The following is a 22457-nucleotide window of genomic DNA, read 5'->3' on the forward strand; positions in this document are numbered from 1 at the left end:
TGTGTCACTCAGCTCTATTGTGTAAATATCTTTAGGTGTGATTTGCTTGCTTTTTTATTATCAACAGTTCAAACAATATAGACTATAATCAAATTAATCAACAAAACCAGCAAATATCACAAAGTTCCCAATAACACAAAAGGCTGTACATTCTCTTGATTCTTATTACACTAATACATTACAAAGAATGATCACTTTTCTATACATCTATTATTTTGCTGTCTTCCCTCTCTAACCCTTACTATATTCGTTAACTTAACCATATATATTATTTCCCATACTTTGATAATCCAGTCATCAACTGTAGGTCCCTGCCTTCTTTGTCCTTTATCATGCCCGTCTTTGCACAAAACGATCCCTTGATATCTCTGATTTTCTTGAAGAGATCTCTAGTCTTTCCCATTCTGTTGTTTTCCTCCATTTCTTTGCATTGCTCATTGAAGAAGGCCTTCTTGTCTCTCCTTGCTATTCTCTGGAACTCTGCATTCAGTTGTATATATCTTCCCCTTTCTCCCTTGCTTTTCGCTTCCCTTCTTTCCTCAGCTCCTTGTAAAGCCTCATCAGACAGCCACTTGGCTTTCTTGCACTACTTTTTCTTTGGGATGGATTGAGTTGCTGCCTCCTGAACAATGTTACGGACCTCCGTCCATAGTTCCTCAGGCACTCTGTCTATCAGGTCTAATCCCTGAAATCTATTCCTCACCTCCACTGTATATTCATCAGGGATATGATTTAGGTCATACCTGAATGGTTTAGTGGTTTTCCCTACATTCTTCAATTTAAGCCGAAATTTTGCAACAAGCAGCTCATGATCTGAGCCACAGTCAGCTCCAGGTCTTGTTTTGACTGACTGTATGGAGCTTCTCCATCTTTGGCTGCAAAGGACATAATCAATCTGATTTCGATATTGACCATCTGGTGATGTCCATGTGTAGAGTCGCCTCTTGTGCTGTTGGAGAAGAGTGTTTGCTATGATCCGCGTGTTCTCTTGGCAGAACTCTATTAGCCTTTGTCCTGCTTCATTTTGTACACCAAGGCCATGCTTGCCTGTTATCCCGGTGATTCCTTGACTTCCTACTTTAGCATTCCAATCCCCTGTGATGAAGAGGACATCTTCTTTTGGTGTTAGTTCTTGAAGGTGTTGTAGGTCTTCATAGAACCGATCAACCTTAGCTTCTTCAGCCTCAGTGGTCGGGGCATAGACTTGAATTACTGTGAAGTTGAATGGTTTGCCTTGGATTCGTACTGAGATCATTCTGTCGTTTTTGAGATTGTACCCCAGTACTGCTTTTCCCACCCTTTTGTTGACTATGAGTGCTACTCCATTTCTTCTACGGGATTCTTGCCCACAATAGTAGATATGATGGTCACCTGAATTAAATTCGCCCATGCTTGTCCAGTTTAGTTCGCTGATTCCAAAGATGTTGATGTTCAGTCTTGCCATCTCATGTTTGACCACCTCCAGCTTGCCTTGATTAATTGATCTGACATTCCAGGTTCCTAAACAATATTGTTCTTTACAGCATCGGACTTCCTTTTCACCACCAGACACATCCACAGCTGAGTGACCTTTCGGCTTTGGCCCAGCCGCTTCACTCTTTCTGGCGCTACTTGGAAATTCCCTCTGCTCTTCCCCAGGAGTATACTGGACACCTTCTGACCTGAGGGGCTCATCTTCCGGTGTCATCTCTTTTAGCCTTGTGATACGTTCCATGGGGTTTTCTTGGCAGGAATCCTGGAGTGGGTTGCCATTTCCTTCTCCAGTGGACCACATTTTGTCAGAACTCTCCGCCATGACCTGTCCGTCTTGGGTGGCCCTGCACGGCATAGCTTATGGCTTCACTGAGTCATGCAAGCCCCTTCGCTACAACAAGGCAGTGATCCATGAAGGAGGGTTAAGCCTTACAGGCATTAAATACCAGTGGAATATAAATTTGAGAAAAATTTATTTCAGGTTTGTGCTAATAGTCTGCTGTGATATATTATTCCAGATCCATGTCCAGGTACCTACTGGAATCAGACAAGTTAGTTCTCTTTCTCAGCTTTTCTGATAATTATTAATTGTAAGATCTAAATCTAATAGAACTTTATAAAGCTTACTTAATAGGTTTTCCTGATTTATGTATCATCAAATTTTCAAAGGTGGTTTTTTCCCGAAGAGGTCCGGATTTCCTTAGTAACCATAAGGCTATACTTCTAAGCTGTAGGTACTGAAAAAATAAAGGTTGGGAGTATTGCATTTCGTTCTGTATTTGTTCATATGATTTAAATGTTCCCTTATCTACAAGTGCGGTTATTTCTGTTAGCCCATGATTGTACAGTAAAGATAGGTTGCCTAGTTGTGTTTCATCTATCACCTCATCGTTATATGTAATAGCTGTTCATGGAGATAAACCCGGACTTAATACTCTTTTAAGTTTCAACCAGTTGTTAAACAGGGTTTTGTTACATGGGTTCATTCTTAATATATTTCTGTCAAATGTATTACACAACCATAAAGTATTTTTCAACTTTGTTGAAACATTATACTGTTCTAATTCAGTTGCTCTATCTGGATTAAACCATGTCTTCAGATGCATAAGCATAGCCGCAACATAATATTTTTTTATGGATGGGAAGGCTAATCCATCATTCTTTGTTGGTTTTATTAAAGTTTTTTTTTGCTACCCTTGGTTTTTTCCCATTCCAAACAAGATCTAAGAACGTTGTTTGCCAGTCTCCAAGTATCTTTTGTGGGACCTTTAATGGTATGTTTAAGAACAAAAATAAAATTTTTTGAAAGTACCATTTTTAAGGCAGATATCCTACCCATCCATGAATTATGAAGCTGGTTCCAGCGAGCCAAGTCATCTTTTACTTCAAGCATGACCTCACGATCATTATATTCTGTTAAGATATCAAGATTTTGTGTAATCCATACCCCTAAATATCTAACTGGAGTATAAAATCCGAGGGATTTTATATTCTTTGGTAATCTTAGTTTTTGTAGAATTATCCATATTGAATCCAATCCACTCTGATTTTGTAATATTAATTTTATATCCTGATACTTGACCATATTTCTGCAACAAAAATAAAAGTTTATCATAAGTATTCATAGGATCATATAAATAAATAACTATATCGTCAGAATAGAGACTAATTTTGAACTCTTCCCTACCAATGTTTACCCCTTTTAATATATTTTCCATTCTAACAGCTTGAGCAAGAGGCTCTATAGATAACGCAAATAACAAAGGAGATAAAGGGCAACCTTGTCTAGTGCCCCTCCTCAGATAGAATGTGTCTGAATCAACACCATTCACAGAGACACAAGCACTGGGGTTTGTATAGATCATTTTAACCCATTCAGCAAATGGGCCACCTAAACCAATTTTATCCAAAATCTGTAACAGGAACTTCCATTCTAGGTGGTCAAATGCCTTTTCGGCATCTAAAAAAATTAGTCCATATGGTTGTTGAGATTTATTAACAAGAATCATAGAATCATAGAATAGTAGGGTTGGAAGGGGCCTACAAGGCCATCGAGTCCAACCCCCATTATATTATATTTATTATATAATATGTATTATATTTACTAATAAATAAATAATAAATATAATAATACAATATTATACAAACACAATAATTAAATTTAATTATTAATTAATTAATTAATTATTATATATAAATATAATAATAGAGATGTATTATATTTACTAATTTTCTTATATTCTTTGCCAATTTACAATTTTTAATCTGTTTGATCTTCTGATACATGTTTAGCAATTATTCCATTTAATCTTCTGGCAAGGATGGATGTCCATATTTTAAAGTCTTGATTCAAAAGAGCAATAGGTCTATAAGACTCAACTTTTGTAATATCTTTATCTTTTTTTGGAATCACTACTATACGAGCTTCCTCCCAGTTTTTTAAAAGAGAGTGAGTTGTCATGATCTCATTCAGTACACATAATAATGGTTGTTCTATTTCCATTAAGAATACTGTTTAATATTCTGGTGTAAAACTATCCATACCTGGGGCTTTATTGTTTTTTAAATCCTTAATTATGTTATGTAATTCTGTTAAGGTAATAGGCCTCTGTAATTTATCTATATCATCTGGTGTTATGCTTGGTAGTTTGATCGTATTCAGATATGATTCAATATTCTCTCTAGAGGGTTGTTCTGAAGCATATAAACTTCCATAAAACTTTTTGAACTCTTTTGCTATATCTTTAGATTTAGTATAAACTGTACTTCCTTTCTTTATTTTCATAACCATTGTGCTATGTTGCTTCTTTTTTAACATGTAAGATAGTAATTTATTGGCTTTATTGCCTTTTTCGAAAATATCGTAACTTTCTCTCCACTTGGTCACAAATCAGTAAATCTAACTGTTTCCTGACACTTTCCAATCTCTTGTATATAATATTTGAACATGTCTGATGTCAGGGTTGTATCTGAGGCCATAGAGTCCCAAGGCAGCTCTAATTCTGAGGAGGAGAGACAACTCGTGAAGGAGGAACTCTCTCAGACTTCAGAGGTGCAGCTGGAGGGGGAACCCCCCCTTCTCACATCCCTTGGAGCAACAGTGAACCAGGCATGGAAAGGGAGGGACAACTTTTAGACGCCAGGCGCAGGTGCAGGCACAAGCGAGAGATTGCAGGAGCTGCGCTTAGGTGCTCAGCTGGATTGGCTCGACGTCAACAGCTGCGCCCTGAGGCCCCACAGGAGAGGGGGAGATCTTCCCCTCCCACCCCTTAAGTTCAGAGAGTTGCCCGTTTTTCCCAAACGGAGATCAACTGATGTCCTAACCCTTAGAAACCCCTAGATGGCTGTTCCTTTGTAGTTCCTCTGAGTCTCAAGCAATTAGCATCTGTATGCCTCATTAGGATAAATGGAATTAAAGCCTTGGAAAGCAGCCCTTTTGTCTGAGTGTTGATTTTGGTTATTGGAGTATTCAGTAGGCAACAGGGGAACCTTGACATCTGTTTATGTTCTTGCTCTAATTTCTGAATTTTATTTTTTAAGTCCAGTATGTTTTTTTTCCTTTTGCTTCCTTAGGAAGCATGTTTTTTTGTATTATCAATCCTCTCATATAAGCTTTTGAAGCTTCCTAAATGGTTGATTTTGTTAGTTCAGAAGTGTTATTAAATTGAAAATATTCACCTAATTTAATATTTAAGTCCGATACATTTTCTTGATTTTGCAAAATAAAATTACCTAACCTCCATTTCCTGCTTATTAAGTACTCTTCTCCAGACAGCTATTCTACATAAATAGGAGAGTTGTCTGCATATATATATGGTTTTATTGATACAGATCATACTTGTTTAATTATATAGGGAGAGGCAAAAAACATATCTATCCTTGAATAAGAATTGTGAGGAGGAGAGAAAAAAGTATTATCTCTCTCCTGAGGATTTAAATATCACCACACATCAGTAAGATGTTCTTTTTAAAGATTTTTTATAAAACCATCAGGCAGTTTACTGCTGCAGATTCTTAAAGATGATCTGTCTAGTTGAGGGTTGACCACTCCATTGAAATCCCCTCCAATAATAACTTCTTTGTCCAAATTAGCATTTATTATATTGTTTCAATTTTTTATAAAACTCCTTTTGATTGTTATTCAGAGTATACACGCATCCTACTAAATAAGTTTTACTTCCCCAATATATAGTACCAAAAATAAATCTGCCCTCTGGATCAATTATCTCTTCAGAAAACTTAATTTGAGAGGGGTTTTTTGGACTATAATGGCCACTCTCCTTTTTAAATTATTTGCTGAAGCAAAATAAACTTCCCCTAAATTTAAACTCTTTAGTTGTTCATCCCCTTTTTTAACATGAGTTTCTTGGAGAAATATCAGATCCACTCTTTCTTTTTTCAATAGGTAAGCAAATTTCCTCCTTTTAATGGGGGAATTTAATCCTTTAACATTCAAAGATATAATTCTTTATTAAAGTTTATTTGACATTTTTTATTACTAAAAAGAAAGAGAAGGAAAAAAGAAAAACAAGAAAAAATATCAATATTTTAACGATGTTATATAGGAAACCAAGCAGATAGAAACAGTCAAACTATGAGGGGTTTACAGAAGCTGTTGGTTAATCCCTAATGATCTCTAAAAGTTGTTTTGCCTCTTCCACTGTCTGGACCATAACCCACTCCTTTCCCATCCAAACATTTAATTTAAATGGGATTCCCCAATGATATTTAATTTTCCTTTCTTGTAAAGAGATTGTCAAAAACTTCAGGTCTTTCCTTTTTTCCCAGTGTCTCAGGGTGTAGGTCAGAGAGAACCTGAATTACTTTGTCATCAGTTTTCAAGGTATTTCCCAACCAGATCTTTTTTTGTATGGCTTCTTTAGTTTTAAGACTGGTAAATTTAACAAAAATGTTCCAAGGTAATTGCTTACGTTTTGCATAAACTGAGTTAATTCTATAGGCTGATTCTATTTCTATTGTATAGCAAATAGCTATATGCGGATGACACGCAGCTCTACCCCTCGTTCAAATCTTCACCAGGGCTGGCCGTAGAATCCCTGTCCAAATGTCTGGAGACGGTGAGTGGCTGGATGGGGAGGAATAAGCTGAAGCAGAACCCTGACAAGACTGAGGTGCTTTTGGTGGGAGACAAGGGGAGGTAGGGGGATGTTGACCTGGTGTTGAATGGGGTACGGCTACCCTTGGAAGACCAGGTCCACAGCCTGGGGGTCATTTTAGACTCCCAGCTGTCCGTGGAGGCTCAGGTGTCAGCTGTGAGCCGGACAGCGCTGTATCAACTCCATCTGATACGGCGGCTGCGCCCCTTCCTTCCCGACCATCTGCTCCCATCGGTAGTACATGCCCTGGTCTCCTCTCGTCTAGACTACTGCAATGTGCTCTGCATGGGGTTACCCTTGAAGATGGTTCGGAAGCTGCAGCTGGTGCAGAGCGCGGTGGCTCGCCTAATTAAAGGCAGCCGCCTGAGTGATCACATCACCCCGGTGCTGAAGGAGTTGCACTGGCTACCAGTTGTTTTCCGGGCCCAATTCAAGGTGTTGGCATTGACGTTAAAAACCCTATGCGGTTCCGGCCCAGCCTATCTCAAGGAGCGCCTCCAGCAACACCAGGCAGGCCGCTCAATGAGATCAGCCTCGGATGGCCTTCTCTCTGTCCCATCAGCCAGGACAGCTGGACTGGTGGGGATGAGGGAGAGGGCCTTCTCTGTGGTGGCCCCCACTCTGTGGAACTCCCTCCCTAGGGAACTCCCTCATGCCCCCTCTTTAATGAGCTTCTGCTGCGCATTAAAAACGTGGTTGTTCAGGCAGGCATTTGGGGTGGGTTAGGGTATTTTAGAAATATGGTGTTTTTACTGTAGAATTTTATTGTTTTAAACTGTTTTATTACACACTTTGTACATTGCCCAGAGTGGCTGGGTGACCAGCCAGATGGGCGATTAATAAGTTTAATTAATTAATTAATTAAATAAATAAAATAAAATATCTGGTTCAAGAAATTGTTTTATGCATTCCTCTAAGTAATTGGTAAGATTTTGTCCTTCTAGACCTTCTTTTGTTCCTCTAAGTTTCAGGTTACATTTCTGCGTCTCATAATTGTTCTGTTCTTACTCTTAATCTAACCATTTCAGTTTTAGAATCATGTTGTTCAGCAGCTATTTCCTGAAGAAATCCTTTCTGGTCACTTGTTTTTTTTTTCCATAATACAAGTTCTTCATTATGAGTTTTCAGTGTTTTTTCTGTGTCTACAAAATGTTGTTTCAACCCCTTAACTGTGGTAGATATCTCACTTATTTTAGATAATATTTCTTTCTCGTGTTCTTTAATCAGATTTGTTAGTGATACTTCTCCCTCTTTCTGTTTCTCTTCTATCTTTTTCAGTAATGTTTGCTCAGTTTCCTTAACTTTTTTTATGGCATGCACTTCAAATTCTTTAAATTATTTAGTTATGAGTGCTTTGATTTCTTCTGCTAATGAACTAGACGTTCCTGCTTCATCTTCATTCTTTTCTGCTTTTTAATCCTTCCTCCCCATCCTAAAAAATACGGGATTTCCCAAATTTAAGACCTGTTTCCATTCAAATACGGGATTTCCCAAATTTAAGACCTGTTTCCATTCAAATACGGGATTTCCCAAATTTAAGACCTGTTTCCATTCAATTTATAACAGTTATAACAGTTAATTCCGCAACTAATTCATTTAACATCAAAATTATTCAAATGTGCAAAAAATATCAAATGTGAGGAATTTGTTAGAAATTAAAGTCATCAGTAATAATCACTTCAATATATTCCTTTCTATCAGTCTTACAAGTTTATAAATCCTCAGTGATAAGTCCTAGAAAATTAATGAATCCGTTCGTTAGTCTTACGAGTTCAGCTTACAGCATAGGCTAATTTAAGGTCAGTCAGTTAAACCCCCAGCTCAGCTCCAAGTGCGGCTCTAAGTGCACCGCACTCAGCGCCTCACTCTATGTGTCACTGGCCTCAGCTGCAGGCGCTGCTTTTATGCGGGCAGCAACCCGGAAGCCGGTCTCCCCTCCAGCTGGTCTCGCTGCCGCTGTTGCACTCTCTCCTCGCCCCTTCCTCTCCCGTCCTGCGGGTGGGGTGAACGAGGCAACTGGGCGTTGGCAAGGCTCCTGGCACTCTCGTTCTCTCCCCTCCAATTTGCTTTCTTTAATTTTGCAGGAAACTGTTGTAGTTAAACCCTATATCAGTCACCTGACACCTACAGCCTAAACCCCACGTTACTGGGAAGGGGAAGGTAAAAGAAGGAAGGTGGGACTCTGAAGGAGGCAAGAGTTCCTTAAGGGGTTGCTCAAGGGGTGACACCAAGGGAAGAATGTATTATCATCATCACCATCATTATTATTATTATTATTATATTCATTTATACCCCGCCTTTTTCCCAGTATTGGGACACAAGGCAGCTTACAAAAATTAAAACATATACAATTAAAACATATGAAAATACACAAAAGTTAAAATATAAATTAACAATACAATTAAAATTATATTAAAATGTTAAAACAGCATTTTAAAACAGCATTTTAGCAGCTTACCCCCAGGTTCCAACTATGTCTGAAAGGCCTGCTGGAACAAGAATGTTCTAGTCTGCCTCTGGAAACACATCAAGGAGGGAGCCATCCTAGCCTCCCTGGGAAGGGTGTTCCACAGCTGTGGGGCAGCCACCATGAAGGCCTTCTCCTGGGTTCCCACCAAATGTGCCAGTGACAATGGTGGGACTGAGAGAAGGGCCTCCCCAGAAGATCTCAGGACACAGGCAGGTTCATAAGGGAGGATACAGTCTTTCAGATAACCTGGACTGGAGCCATACAGGGCTTTATAGGTCAAAGCCAGAACTTTAAATTGAGCCCAGAAACAGACTGGAAGCCAGTGAAGCTGTTTTAACAGGGGAGTTGTATGCTCCCTGTAGCCAGCCCCAGTCAGCAGTCTGGCAGCAGCTCTTTGGACCAACTGCAGTTTCCAAACACTCTTCATAGGTAGCCTCACATAGAGCACGTTGCAGTAATCCAAATGGGATGTAACTAAGGCATGTTTCACCGTGGCCAGATCAGACATCTCCAGGAACGGGTGCAGTTGGCGCACTAGTTTTAACTGTGCAAAAGCACTCCTGGCCCCACTGAAACCTGAGCATCCAGGCTTAGGGCTGAATCCAGGCACACCCCCAAACTGTGAACCTGAGTCTTCAGGGGGAGTGCAACCCCATCCAACACAGGCTGAATCCCTATTCCCTGATCTGCCTTTTGACTGACCAGGGGCACCTCTGTCTTGTCTGGATTAAGTTTCAATTTGTTCTCCCTCATCCAGTCCATTACTGATGCCAAACACTGGTTAAGGACAGAAACAGCTTCCTTGGAATCTGATGAAAAGGAGTAGTGGAGCTGGGCGCCATCAGCATATTGGTGGCAGTGAACTCCAAAGCTCCAGACAACCTCCCCCAGCGGTTTCATGTAGATATTAAATAGCATGGGGGACAGAACAGAACCCTGAGGGACCCCGCAAGCTAACTGCCACAGAGTCGAGCAGGCATCCCCCAACACCACCTTCAGAGTTTGCCCTGCTAGGAAGGAATGGAGCCACTGCAAAACAGTGCCCCCAAGTCCCATCCCAGTGAGGCGTCCCAGAAGAATACCATGGTCGATGGTATCAAATGCCACTGAGAGGTCCAGCAGAACTAACAGGGACACACTCGCCCTGTCCAGTTCCTGGCGTAGGTCATCCACCAAGGCGACCAAAGTTGTCTCTGTCCCATACCCAGGCCTGAAACCAGATTGAAATGCATCAAGATAATCCGTTTTATCTAGGAACCCCTGGAGCTGGGAGGTCACCACACGCTCTAATACCTTGCCCAAAAATGGTACATTAGAGACTGGACGATAGTTATCTAGTATGGTGGGATTCAGGGAAGGCTTCTTCAACAGAGGTCTCACAACTGCCTCTTTTAAGCATAATGGAACAATACCTCGTTCCAAAGAGGCATTAACCACTCCCGTTATCCACTCAGCCAGTCCTTCTCTGGCCTCTTTAAGAAGCCAGGAGGGGCAAGGATCCAGCATACATGTGGTGGCTCTCACCGCTCCAAGGATCCTGTCCACATCCTTGGGCTGCACAAATTGAAAAGAATCTATCAACACTGAACAAGCAGGAGCCAAAGTGACATCCACAGGATCTGCATCAACTACAGCATCCAAGTCAGAACGGATCCGAGCGATTTTATCAGCGAAGTGCTGGGCAAATTATTCACAGTGGGCTGTTGAGTGGTCAGAATTTTCATCATGTGGGGCAGGATGTAGAAGGCCCCTGGCCACTTGAAACCACTCCACTGGCCGGCTCCCTGCAGATGCAGTGGTGGCAGAAAAGAAAGACTTCTTTGCTGCCCCCACTGCCACGGAGCAGGCTTTCAGATAAGCTCTGGCCTGTGTTCGATCAGACTTGTTCCTTATTTTCCGCCAACATCGCTCTAGTCTCCGTCTCATTCGCTTCATCGCTGCCAGTTCCCTAGAGAAACAGGGGGCTAGTTTGGCTCCACTCCGTTAGAGATAAATGTATTTATTTATTGCATTTCTATACCGCCTGATAGCTGAGGCTCCATAGCCGAATTAGTCAAAGCAGTGACCTTAAACACACTTATTTTGTGCGCAAATCCTGTTGGATGTCATGGGATCTAACATCCGAATAAACATGCACTGGACTGTAACTAATCGCTGAGGGCAATTGAGAGCAAGTGAGGGTGACATCACCAGAGGAAGGGCTGAACCTTTGAACTGTGACTGTATTTTATTGCAAGTTGCTTTGTGGGTCCCTTTTTAGGGGCCAAAAACCAGATGTGTATATAATATAACCTGAATTTAAAAATTTTTTTGCAAGGAAGCCCTCCCTCCACACAAATGGTGGAAAGGGGGGTTCTGCTGAAATCACGCAAAACCCAACAAACCCACAGGGCGGCTTCTGCAGAGCATGGTTAGGACTCTAAGGACGTGATCCTATGTGTGTTTAGACAGAGAAAAGGACCAGAAATCCCAGCATCCCCCTATACACACAGAGGATTGCACCAACTTGCAAGTGTGTTATAGGGAGCTGTCTGTGGTGCTGAAAATTGACCGGAGACTCTGTAATACCAGGCAACCTGGTGGCCTCCAGAAGTTTTGGACTACAACCCCCAGATATCCCAGCTAGCATGGTCAATGGTCAAGGGTGATGGGAGTAGTAGTCCAAAACATCTGGAGGCCACCAGGTTGCCCATGTGTGTGAGAGAGGGAGGGAGGGAGAGATGTTGTTGGGCTCCATCTTCCATCTTCCCAGGCAGCATGGCCAGTGGTTAGGGATGATGGGGTTTGTAGTCCAACAACATCTGGAGGGCCACTGGTTACCCACCCTGGCTGTAGGGTGTGACAGTAGTCATTCTGGGGTGGGGATTTGAGTTTTCGACCACTCCCCCCATGAAAATGTGCGAAATGCCATCATGTGTTTCTGCCACAATTAATATGGTAGCCTTTAAGTTGCCACAGGATTCTTTGTTGTTGCAGTGGCCTTCCCCAACTAAATGCCCCCCAGATGCCTTGGACTCCAGGCATGTTGGCCATATTGGTTGGGGATGCTGGGGGTTGAAGTCCAATAGGTTTGGAGGGGGCCTGTTTGAGGAAAAGATTCCTTGGTGTCCATGTAAACGATGTTGGGTTCCTTGCAAGAGGAAAAAAGGGTGGGTTGATGATGATAATAGTAATAGTAATAATAATAATAATATATTAATAATAATAATAATAATAATAATAATAACCAACCGCCACCACCACAGCAGCCTTATGTGAGGGGTATATTAAAATTGATGTATGGATCAATTTTAAATTGCTCCCCCCGCCCAAATGAGATGTTCTCATTAGCATCCTCTGTTGCTGCTTTGGTTAGCACCATAGTGTGAAGGAGAGCCAGGATCCTTCCATTCTCCCCCCGACCCCTTTTGGCATCCTATTTTTATTTTCACAAAATCTATATTTTAAACATTCTACTTTGCAACCATTCCCCCCGCCCCCTAGGCGCCACAGTTGGCTGGGAATAACCCGGAGAGCCTAACCTTGCTGGGAATAACCCATAAGCTTGGCTGGGAATAACTCGGAGAGCATAAACCCATAAACTGGCTGGGAATAACCCATAAACTTGGCTGGGAATAACCCGAAGAGCATAAACTGAACCCAGGTCTTTCGGATATGGATGTAAATCAGATGCATTTTGCTGGTGATCGTTTTGTGTATTATTTGCCAAAGTTCAATGCTAGATCACGTACGAGTAGCGGCCGACTTTGAAATCCCCAGTTTTGGAAAAGTTCCCCTAATTAAGACAGGTTCAGTTCTTTTGCAGTGAGTTTGACATTTGAGCTGTTTTGTGTGGGTTGGTCAGGTTTCTTGCTGGAAGCCCTCCTGCCCTCCCAATCCAGTGCCTGCTGTCCACTATTCAAGGAAAGGTGCTCTGCACATGCTCTTGATCCCACAGGTCTCTCTGGCTATTTTGAAATAGCCTTTGGGGCTAAGCTCCTCTTAGAACCTTATGTCATATCTGAGCAGAGGTTTCGTACTTGGTTCGTACTTCGCATTTCTTCCTCAGTCGATCCATCCTGTCCTCCTTAGCTCAAAACAGGAGCTGGATTGGAAGGAGGGCGGCTCAAAGGCCTCTTGGCGGGGGGCCATCCTCTGGCTAGGGGCTGCTGAGGGCAGTGGGGCACTGAGGGTGCGAGAGCAGGAGGAGGCAGCCCTGATCCCATGCACAGTGGGGTGTGTGTGTGTGTGTGTGTGAAGCCTGCTTTAGTAACTGGTGTCTGGATTTTTGCACTGCTCCGTATTACCCTTCCACATGGCCTGTCTGTACAACTCACTTCCTTTCTTCCTTCCACATTGCCTATCCTCGATTTTAAATCTGAATTCCATCCCTTCTTTCCTTTCTTTCTGCTACCTTGCCCGCCTGTCATTTCCTACCTTCTTTCCCTTTCTTTTCTTCCACATTTCTTGTCCTCTGTTTTGAAACTAACTTCCTTCCTTTCTTCTTCCACATTGCCTGTCTATCATTTCCTTCCTTCCTTCCTTCCTTCCTTCCTTCCTTCCTTCCTTCCTTCCTTCCACCTTATTGCCTGTCTATCCTTTCCTTCCTTCCTTATTGCCTGCTTATTACTTTATTCCTTTCCTTCCATGTTTGCTTGTTATTACTTTTTTCCCTTCCTTTCTTCTTCCTTATTGCCCATCTACCATTTCTTTCCTTCCACCTTATTGCCTGTCTACCCCTTCCTTCCTTCCTTCCTTCCTTCCTTCCTTCCTTCCTTCCTTCCTTCCTTCCACATTGCCTGCTTATTTCTTCCTTCTCTGTCTCTCTGTGTGCATTTCCCTCCGTCCTGTCCGTCATCAATCTCCCTCTCCTCTCCTCTCCTCTCCTCTCCAGTTCTCCATCCAGATGCCCACAACCCCCTGTAGCGAACAAATCAGGGTCAGTTTACAAAACACAGGTCGGGGGCAGGGAGGGAGGCAGCCGCAGCTGTCCAAGGACACAAAGCATCGCCGTGCTGGTGACCCCCACAGAGGCGCAGCCTGCTGTTTTTGGCTGTAGCCTGCTGCAGTGGGATGCTGTATTAAATAACAAGTCTTTGTCTGGATTGGCCAGTGGTCCTTTTGGGAGAGGTGCTGGGGGGGGAGGGGGGGAGTGAGAGAGGGACCGTAATTTCTGTGCAATGGCGGTGCCTGATTTCTGGCGTCCTCTCTATAAATGCTGCTGCTGTGTTAATTGAACTCTCCCCAGTGACTCAGTTTTCCCAATCTGTTAAATGGGACCCAATAATTTGGCAGTGGTTCATGCTGGAGGCAAGACGGTGCAATTCATGATCCACCAGTCATGGATTGGGGCCCCCGTATCTTTTTTTTAAAGTAATTTTTAAATGTCTGAAAGTGCACAGCTAAATCTTAAAAGGTGGAGTCCATTGGGAGTGGGTAGTGTGCAAAACATTATGGGGAGGGAGGGAGAGAGAAACCAAATAAAAATATGGCAAATTATTTTATTCCTGCCCATTGCGGGGGCCTCAAAGTCCCGCTCCCCCCACGATCATCAAGGCACGCGGCAGGACTGTGAGAATCCTTCCGATGTGAGAAGACGAAGAACAGCGAAAGGGCATTTGGAGCTGTTTTAGTTTAGAGAAAAAGACAACGAAATCTGGACTCTCAGCCCAACCTACCCCGCAGGGTTGTTGTTGTGAGGATAAAATGGAGAGCAGGAGGGTTATGTACGCTGCCTTGGGTTCCTTAAGGAGGAAAAGGGCGGGATATAAATGTAATACATAAATAAATCTGTGGCTGGGGGCGGAAAGGAAGGGGACATGATAAAGGTTTATGAGATTAAGCATTGTTTAATTGGGCAGAGAGAGGTTTTCCTCCCTCTTGTATGGCAAGATCTTGGGGGTGATCCAATTAACTGGATTGGTGCTTGATTCGGGGCAGACGAAACGATGCCCTCTTTCACATACCGCAGGATTAAGCTGTGGAACTCACAGCCACAAGCCGCCAGTCCCTTAGGTCAGAGGTCCCCTTCGGGTTGGTGGGTGGGTGCATTTGGAATTTTCAAAGAGTGTTGTGGGTGCTCTCACAAAATAGCCACCATGGGGGAGCGGCTTGCCTGTTCCTCAAATGGCATGGCCGGTCACAAAACATTTTCCAGGAGGCACATTGGTAAAGCTAAAAGACGGCTTTCCCCAACTCGATGCCCTCCAGATATTTTGAACGACAGCTCCCAGGCTTTGTCACCGTTGGCTGTGTTGCCTGGGGCTTATGGGAGTTGAAGTCACAGCATGCTAGCCTCCTGGTTACTTTGCGGCATGCTAGCCTCCCAGTTATTTTGTTTTAAGTTTTAAAAAAATATTTACAAAATTAAATAAAAATTAGGAGGGGGCTCAGAGGCTGGTGAGTGCCTGTGTCTGTGGCCACCGCCTTGGGGGCCCAGGCTAAGAGGGGCTTAGACAAATTCACAGAGGGTTGCTCCCTCAATGGCTCATCATGGCTAGAAGGAAGCCGTGTACATGGGAAAAGGACCTTGGTGTCTCAGCAGACCGCAAGGTGAATGTGAGCCAGCCGTGTGACACGGCAGCTATGAAAGCAAATGCAATCTTGGGTGGCATTAACTGAAGTGGAGTGTCCAGAACATGGGGAGGAATTGTTTCTCTCCGTTCTGTGTTAGTTGGGCTGCATTTGGTGAACCGTGTCCAGTTCTGGGCGCCCCGTTTTAAGAAGGGCCTGGACAAGACCGGCGCATAATGTCCAGGAAACAGCAACCAGGACGCTTGAAGGAGCGAAGTATGTTTTGCCTGCAGAAGAGAAGACTGAGGGGAGACGTGGAAGTGGCCATCAAATATCTGAAGTGACGCAGAAGACGGGACAGACCTGTTATGCTCCCATCCTGTTTCTGGGCTTCAGTGGGTGGTTGGCCTGATCCAGCGAGATTTGTCTGATGTTCCTTTGATGGCTTGAGACAGGCTGTTTGCCTCTGCTTTGGAAAATCCGCAAAGGGTACCCAGAACCCAACACAGCACCCCTGAAGTCATAATTCTGTCGCGGTGACATTGGTAGCTGCCCTGGCAGCAAGCCCTCGAACGCAGGCACTGTCATTGGGGGAAAGTCATGAGCCGAAATGTGGCATGCTCGCCTTTCTTCCCTTCCCTCCCCCTGTGCCTGAGAAGCATCTGGAGTTAGTTTGGCGCACGGGAAATGGACGCTTATGGCTTCCAAGTCCCATGGAGGCTGCAGTTGCATTCTCGAATCTTGGCGTGTGCGCCTAGAGTTTCAAACCAAATCGCTGCAGGCTTTTGCATTTGTATGGGGTGGCCGAGCCCAGAGAGGCTCGAGAGCAACAGATCAGGGTGTCCCGAGATCGGATCTCGCCTCTGTTGGCAAGGCATCGCCCATCACCACTTTTTTATGGAGGGAAGCAGTTTTCCCAGGCCTGGTGCCTTCCAGGTGTTTTGACTACAACTCCCAGCATTCTTGGCTATTGGCCAGGCTGGCTGGGGCTGATGGGAGTTGAAGTCCCCAGACATCTGGAGGGTGCCAATTTGGGGAAATCTGGTGTAGGGGAATTTGGTGCAGGAAGAGCAAGGTGCTAAAAGCTGCCGATTTTATGGAAATCCTAGTTTTTGAAGAGCGAAAGATATGTGGAGTGAAAGATACTTGTCTGTTTATTTAGATTTTTAAGAGCCAGCATGGCGTAGTGGTGAGAGTGTCGGACTGGGACTTGGGAGACCCGGGTTCGAGTTCCCATTTGGCCCTGAAGCTCACTGGGTGACTTTGGGCCAGTCCCTGTCTGTTGGCCTGACTTACCTCGCAGGGTTGTTGGGAGGATGAACTGGAAAGGAGGAGGGCCATGTAAGCAGCCCAGGGTTCCTTGCAAGAGGGAGAAAGGCGGGATCATGGAATCATAGGATACTAGGGTTGGAAGGGGCCTATAAGACCATCAAGCCCAAGTAATAATCAGTAAAAATAAAATGAAGTCTGTCGCCGTCGGATCGAACGAGCAAGGCAGCGTTGACTTGATCGTAAGAGTTCCCATGCACAGAAGTACACACAGGTCTAAAGCCTCACGATTTGGCATCCCGTTTCCCCCTAACTGGAGTTGGCTTCCTTTCAGCTCAGGGGGTTCCCGGGCAACTGGCAACCTGAGCAGATCGTGGGCGTCCTTCTTGGGACGGAAGTGGTGCCGCATCTCCGTGGCTGCTGGTCCCTGCTCCAGCCAGCATACCTGCAGGAGTTGCCACAGCCGCTAGCCAGGTTGGGGGAAGGCTATAGAGATGCTGAGTTCAGCGCCCCTCTCGAGATACTTCTGGAAGCCCATTGTTCTCTGGGCCAAGTTACTAGCCCTCATGACGGTGGGGGAGTGCTCAGGAGCCCGTTGAGCTGCCTGGGCGGGATTGGACAGGTAGCACCTGGTCTCTAAAAGAAATCGACCTTTGAAGGTGGCCCCACCCAGGGGGTCACGTTGAACCCTTTCCCCCAATCAACGCAGCGCCTAGAAGCACATTTGCCGGCTTTTCCCACATTTGGCATTGATTCTCACGTCCACACAGTCCCCAGAGTTCTCCACTCGATCTCAGCTAACCGTGTGAATGGGCCCTGCTGAAAGGCAACTGCAGCTGTGGAGGTCAGAGATTTTATTTTTATTCTTTATTTATTTCATTTCTATACCCCCCAAGAGCTGAAGCTCTCTGGGCAGTTCACAAAAATTAAAACTGCAAAGCACGGTGTAACATGGTATAAAATGCTGTTTTTTATATGATTGCGTGAGATCTGTGACTTCTCCTGGGTGTGTGAGCACCTGCCTGCCTGCAAGGTTGCATCCCTCAACTGTTGTATGCGTGATGCAAGCATAAATTATTTGGGGTGGGTTTTTGTGGGGGGGACGGGACCCTGCGCACGTCCTTCGAAAATAAATGCTGACATGTTAAACTCAGTCGTTCCCCAAAGGGAACGTTTTCCCATTGGGCTGGAGTTCTTGGGTTGGGGGCATAACCTGGCGGTCGAGCCCCTTGGCATGAAGATCCTGGGTTCGAGCCCCCATGTGCAGCATCCTGCATTCAAGCCCTGGTTTCTCCGGTTGAGAAGGATCACAGGTAGGTGACACAAGGGACCATGCTCCACTCAAAACCCCAGAGAGCCAGTCTGGTCAGCACAGAGAAGGCTTCCTTGATCTGACGGCCTCCAGATGTGTGGGGTGGGTCACAGCTCCCATCATCCCTGGCCAGCACTGGCTGGAGATGATGGGGTTTGTAGTCCCTTCGCATTTGGGGTGCGGGGCCAGTTTGGCGAACGCTGGCATACCAAATGCTCCGCCCAATGGAGTTTGTAGACGGCAACATTCCTGTAGCCTTTGACGGGAGCTTGGCGGTCCAGCCCCCCTCCTTTGCCTGCAGTAAGTCCCAGGCTCAATTCCCCAAAGTCTCCAATTGAAAGGGTCCAGTAGCAGATGACCGGGAAGACCCTCCCGGAGAGCCCGGTAGAGCAAATAATATTGAGCTAGATGGGTGAACAGTTTGACGCAGCTTCCTAGGTTCCTCTTTAAATTGGCCTTCAGCTCCATGAGGACTAGAAACTTACGTTGCCTTTGGTGGGATTTTTGTTTTTGGTGGAATTGTTGTTTTCTCTGCCTGAGGCCTGCGAGAGTGCTGATGGACAAACAGCTGCGCTCAGGATTTGACGGATTCTGACCTTCTGACACGTCTTTGTTCGTTCTCTCTCTCTCTCTCTCTCTCTCTCTCTCTCCCCCTTTCTCCCTTTCTCCCTCTCCCCCCCCCCCCAGGTTCTACTGGGACTTCACCATGCTGCTGTTCATGGTGGGCAACCTTATCATCATCCCCGTGGGCATCACCTTCTTCAAGGACGAGACCACGGCACCCTGGATCATTTTCAACGTGGTCTCCGACACCTTCTTCCTCATGGACCTGGTGATGAACTTCCGGACGGGCATTGTCATCGAGGACAACACCGAGATCATCCTGGACCCGGAGCGGATCAAGAAGAAGTACCTGAAAACCTGGTTCGTGGTGGACTTTGTCTCCTCCATCCCCGTGGATTATATCTTTCTCATCGTGGAGAAGGGCATCGATTCGGAGGTCTACAAGACTGCCCGGGCCTTGCGCATTGTCCGTTTTACCAAGATCTTGAGCCTCCTGCGGTTGCTCCGGCTCTCTCGCCTTATCCGTTACATCCACCAGTGGGAAGAGGTAAGAGGAGGCAGCTGCAGTCGTGGGTGCAGCCCAGCCACCTAGGATCCTAACAGTAAATGAGGCAAGGTAGGCGCGGATCCTAACCGGCTCAGATCCTAACAGTAAATGAGGCAAGGTAGGTTCGGATCCTAACTGGCTCAGATCCTAACTGGCTCGGATCCTAACAGTAAATGAGGCAAGGTAGGTTCGGATCCTAACTGTCTCAGATCCTAACATTAAATGAGGCAAGGTAGGCTTGGATCCTAACCGGCTCAGATCTTAACAGTAAATGAGGCAAGGAAGGCTCAGATCCTAACCGGCTCAGATCCTAACAGTAAATGAGGCAAGGTAGACTCGGATCCTAAGTGTAAATGAGGCAAGGCAGAAGGCTACAACAGAGAGGGCCTTTTTGGTGGTAGTACCCTGTTTGTTGAATGCCCTCTTCAGAGAGGCTTGTCTGGAACCTGCATTGTGGTCTTTCCAGTGCTCGGTGAAGATCTTTGGGTTTTCCTTGCCATTTTAAGAACTGTTTTGTTCTACTCTATCCTGCTGCTGGTTTTATTTTGGTGTTATGATGCTGCAACGCTTTTCTTCTTTGCTGCCCATTTTATCTTGGTTTTATTTGCACCTTTTTAATTTTTTGTTTTGTCTTAATGTTTGTACTGCGTATTTTGGATGTATTGGACACCTAGAGTACTTCGGTTATTGATCAGTTTACAAGTACAGTAAATAAATAAATAAACTGGATTGGATTCAGATCCTAGCAGTAAATTTAAATTGGATTGAGCTCAGATCCTAATGGCAAATTTTCTCAGGGCTTTTTAAAAAAAGCCACTGAATCTGTGTTTTGTTTTTGAGTTTTCCTCTTCTGATGTATGTTGTTCTATTCCTCTGCTTTAAAAAAAAAAAAGAATTTGTTTTTTAAATATTTTATTTCTTTTTATTTCTTTATAAGATTTATATACTGCCCTATATTTAGCCAGATTCCTGAGTGGTGAACCATAAAAGAAAGTTGGGGGGAAGAATCAAACTGCAGAATTAAAATACTTAAGATCGGATTCTTGTAATAAAACTGTGGTTGGTCAATGAGAGAAGGCTTGTTTGAAGAAAAATGTCTTCAGAAAACACCAAAAACGAAGCCATGTTGACATCAACAGGCAGGGAGTTCCGCAGAGAAGGAGTCAATTTGCAGAAGGCTGTGAGTAGCATACAGAGCTGGCTGGGAAGTGCTGGGAGTTGTAGTCTAACACATCTGGAGGGGTCCAGACTGGGGAAGGATGTTTTATGTGTATTTTATATAATGTAGACAATGCAGACACTATGTTAAATTCGTTCCGTCTGTGTTTTGTGGCTTGTCAGGCATCTTTCGCTCCATCATCTGCTCATTGACTGAATCAGATTTTTTTAAGGATGTACAAGGATTTTGTTCCACTTGCGCAAGTGTGCGTTAGTGCTAATGCGCACGGGCTCATGTGCGCGCTTGCCTTAATGCGCAACAGCCCCAGTGCGTGCTTGCTCTAATGTGCATTAGCATGTGTGCAAATTGGATTCATAAAAATTTGAACTCATTTCAATCTATTGCAGATTTCTCTGACATTCCTGACACCCACCCATTAGGACTTCCTCCGTTGTATTTTATTTTACTGTATTTTCTTTGACATCATTTTATTGTGATTTTCTTTGTCATATGTTGCTCTGAGTGGCATGTAAGTACTGGGCATGGCGGTGTCCGTAAGAAGAGCTATGCAGGCTGGCTGGTGGATCATGGGAGCTGTGGTCCAACCCATCCTGAGGGCGTTGTGGAAAAGTTGAGGGCAGCTGTGACGATTGGTCAGGCCATTTCAGGGCCAGCACTTTTTGGCAAATGCTCAGCATTCCGCATGTTTCCACCCGTGAGTCTTTGGGAATCCTCTGTGCGGTTCTGGTCTCACCCTATCTGCAAAAGGGCACCATTGAGCTGGCAAAGGTGGTGGGAAAGGGGCGGCCAAAATGGTCTGCAGGGCTGGAGCAACTCCCTTACAAGGAAAGGTTGTGACGCTTGAAGCTTTAAAAAGTTCCGCTCGATAATGTGGCTGAGTGTGGAATGTGTCAGAGGGTTATAAGACAAGAGGTATAATGTATAGAAAGAGAAGATTTTTCATCTTCCTCTCCTAATAGTAGAACTCAGGGGTCATCCAGAAGAAGATGAGAGGGCAAGTGGGACCATCCCACTGCCCTGCTGAAAGACCACCTGCTTCTTTTTTTCCTCTTCCCTCCCCATCGCTTTTTTCTTGCGTGCTGTTACCTTTTTTTAGATTGTAAGCCTGTCAGGGCAGGGACTGTCCTGCTTTACTGATTGCATGTAAGCTGCTCTGGGAGGCTTTCTGGCTGAGAGGTGGGCTAAAAATACATCCAAGTCAATAAAATAAAAATGGGCTGGTGGGAGGTTTGAGTCGAACCAAAGAAGAATCCTTCTTCGGGAAGTGTGGAAGGAGCGTGTGGGACTCCCTTCCACAAGACTTGGGGACAGCGGGAGGTTGGATGCTTTGAAAAGGGGATTAGACAGATCCCTGGAGATGGGCATGGAACGGGACCTGATGGAACCTCCAAGGACCAAGGCAGTTTGCCTGTTTCCCTCATGCCCTGCTTGTGGGCTTCCCGGCAGCACCCAGTTCTTCCTGGCGAGGTTGTCCTTGAGTTCTTAACTCTCTCCTTACATTTTATCTGCTATTGCTTTTGGACCATGGGCCACATTGCATGGACAGGTGGTGCCGTTTCTACTCAAGCACCGGGCCGGTCCCTCCTTGGCCATTCTTTGGTCAACGTGGCAATGGACAGCCGACGGTTGGTGTTGCAGTGTGCTGTGGAACGGCTGTGTTTGGAGGAAGGTTTGGGGACAAATGATGCCATTTGCCCCATCAGTCACCTTCTGCCCCGCTGGGAAAAAGAGAGAGAGAGAATCGGGGTGGGCCATTTGCAGGTGATCTTGGCTGTGTTGCCGGCTGGCATCGTATGGCATGAGCAAAAGCATTCTGCAATGCAGAAGAAAGACTTGAACTCAAGGTCACAGATGCAGCAATCAAATCTGCCCTTTTCTCTTGAAATGGTTTCTTTCCACCCTTCACTCCCCAAATTTTGAACATAACCTCTTTGTCCTTCCCTCCCCAGGGACTAGAACCATTTTTAAATGTCTTTTAAAGCTCAGGCTCGCCCCTTTCTTCTGTCCTTCTCTCCATTATCTACCTTGCTATC

At 44.8% G+C, this 22457-nt stretch overlaps 1 protein-coding gene across 2 annotated transcripts in view; it reads left to right on the top strand.

Moving 5' to 3' along the window:
- The window catches only part of LOC146333997 (potassium/sodium hyperpolarization-activated cyclic nucleotide-gated channel 2-like), an 83732-nt gene that overhangs the window by 21440 nt on the left and 39835 nt on the right, over positions 1–22457 (top strand). For both annotated transcript variants that reach the window (XM_084825389.1, XM_084825388.1), the window contains exon 2: positions 18821–19244. In XM_084825389.1, the coding sequence (XP_084681515.1) occupies positions 18821–19244 (424 nt within the window). The remainder of the gene's footprint in view (positions 1–18820; positions 19245–22457) is intronic.

Source organism: Heloderma suspectum, chromosome W (genome assembly GCF_057233095.1).
Source record: "Heloderma suspectum isolate Gila_16-S chromosome W, 16-S_ref, whole genome shotgun sequence".
Lineage (NCBI taxonomy): Eukaryota > Metazoa > Chordata > Lepidosauria > Squamata > Helodermatidae > Heloderma > Heloderma suspectum.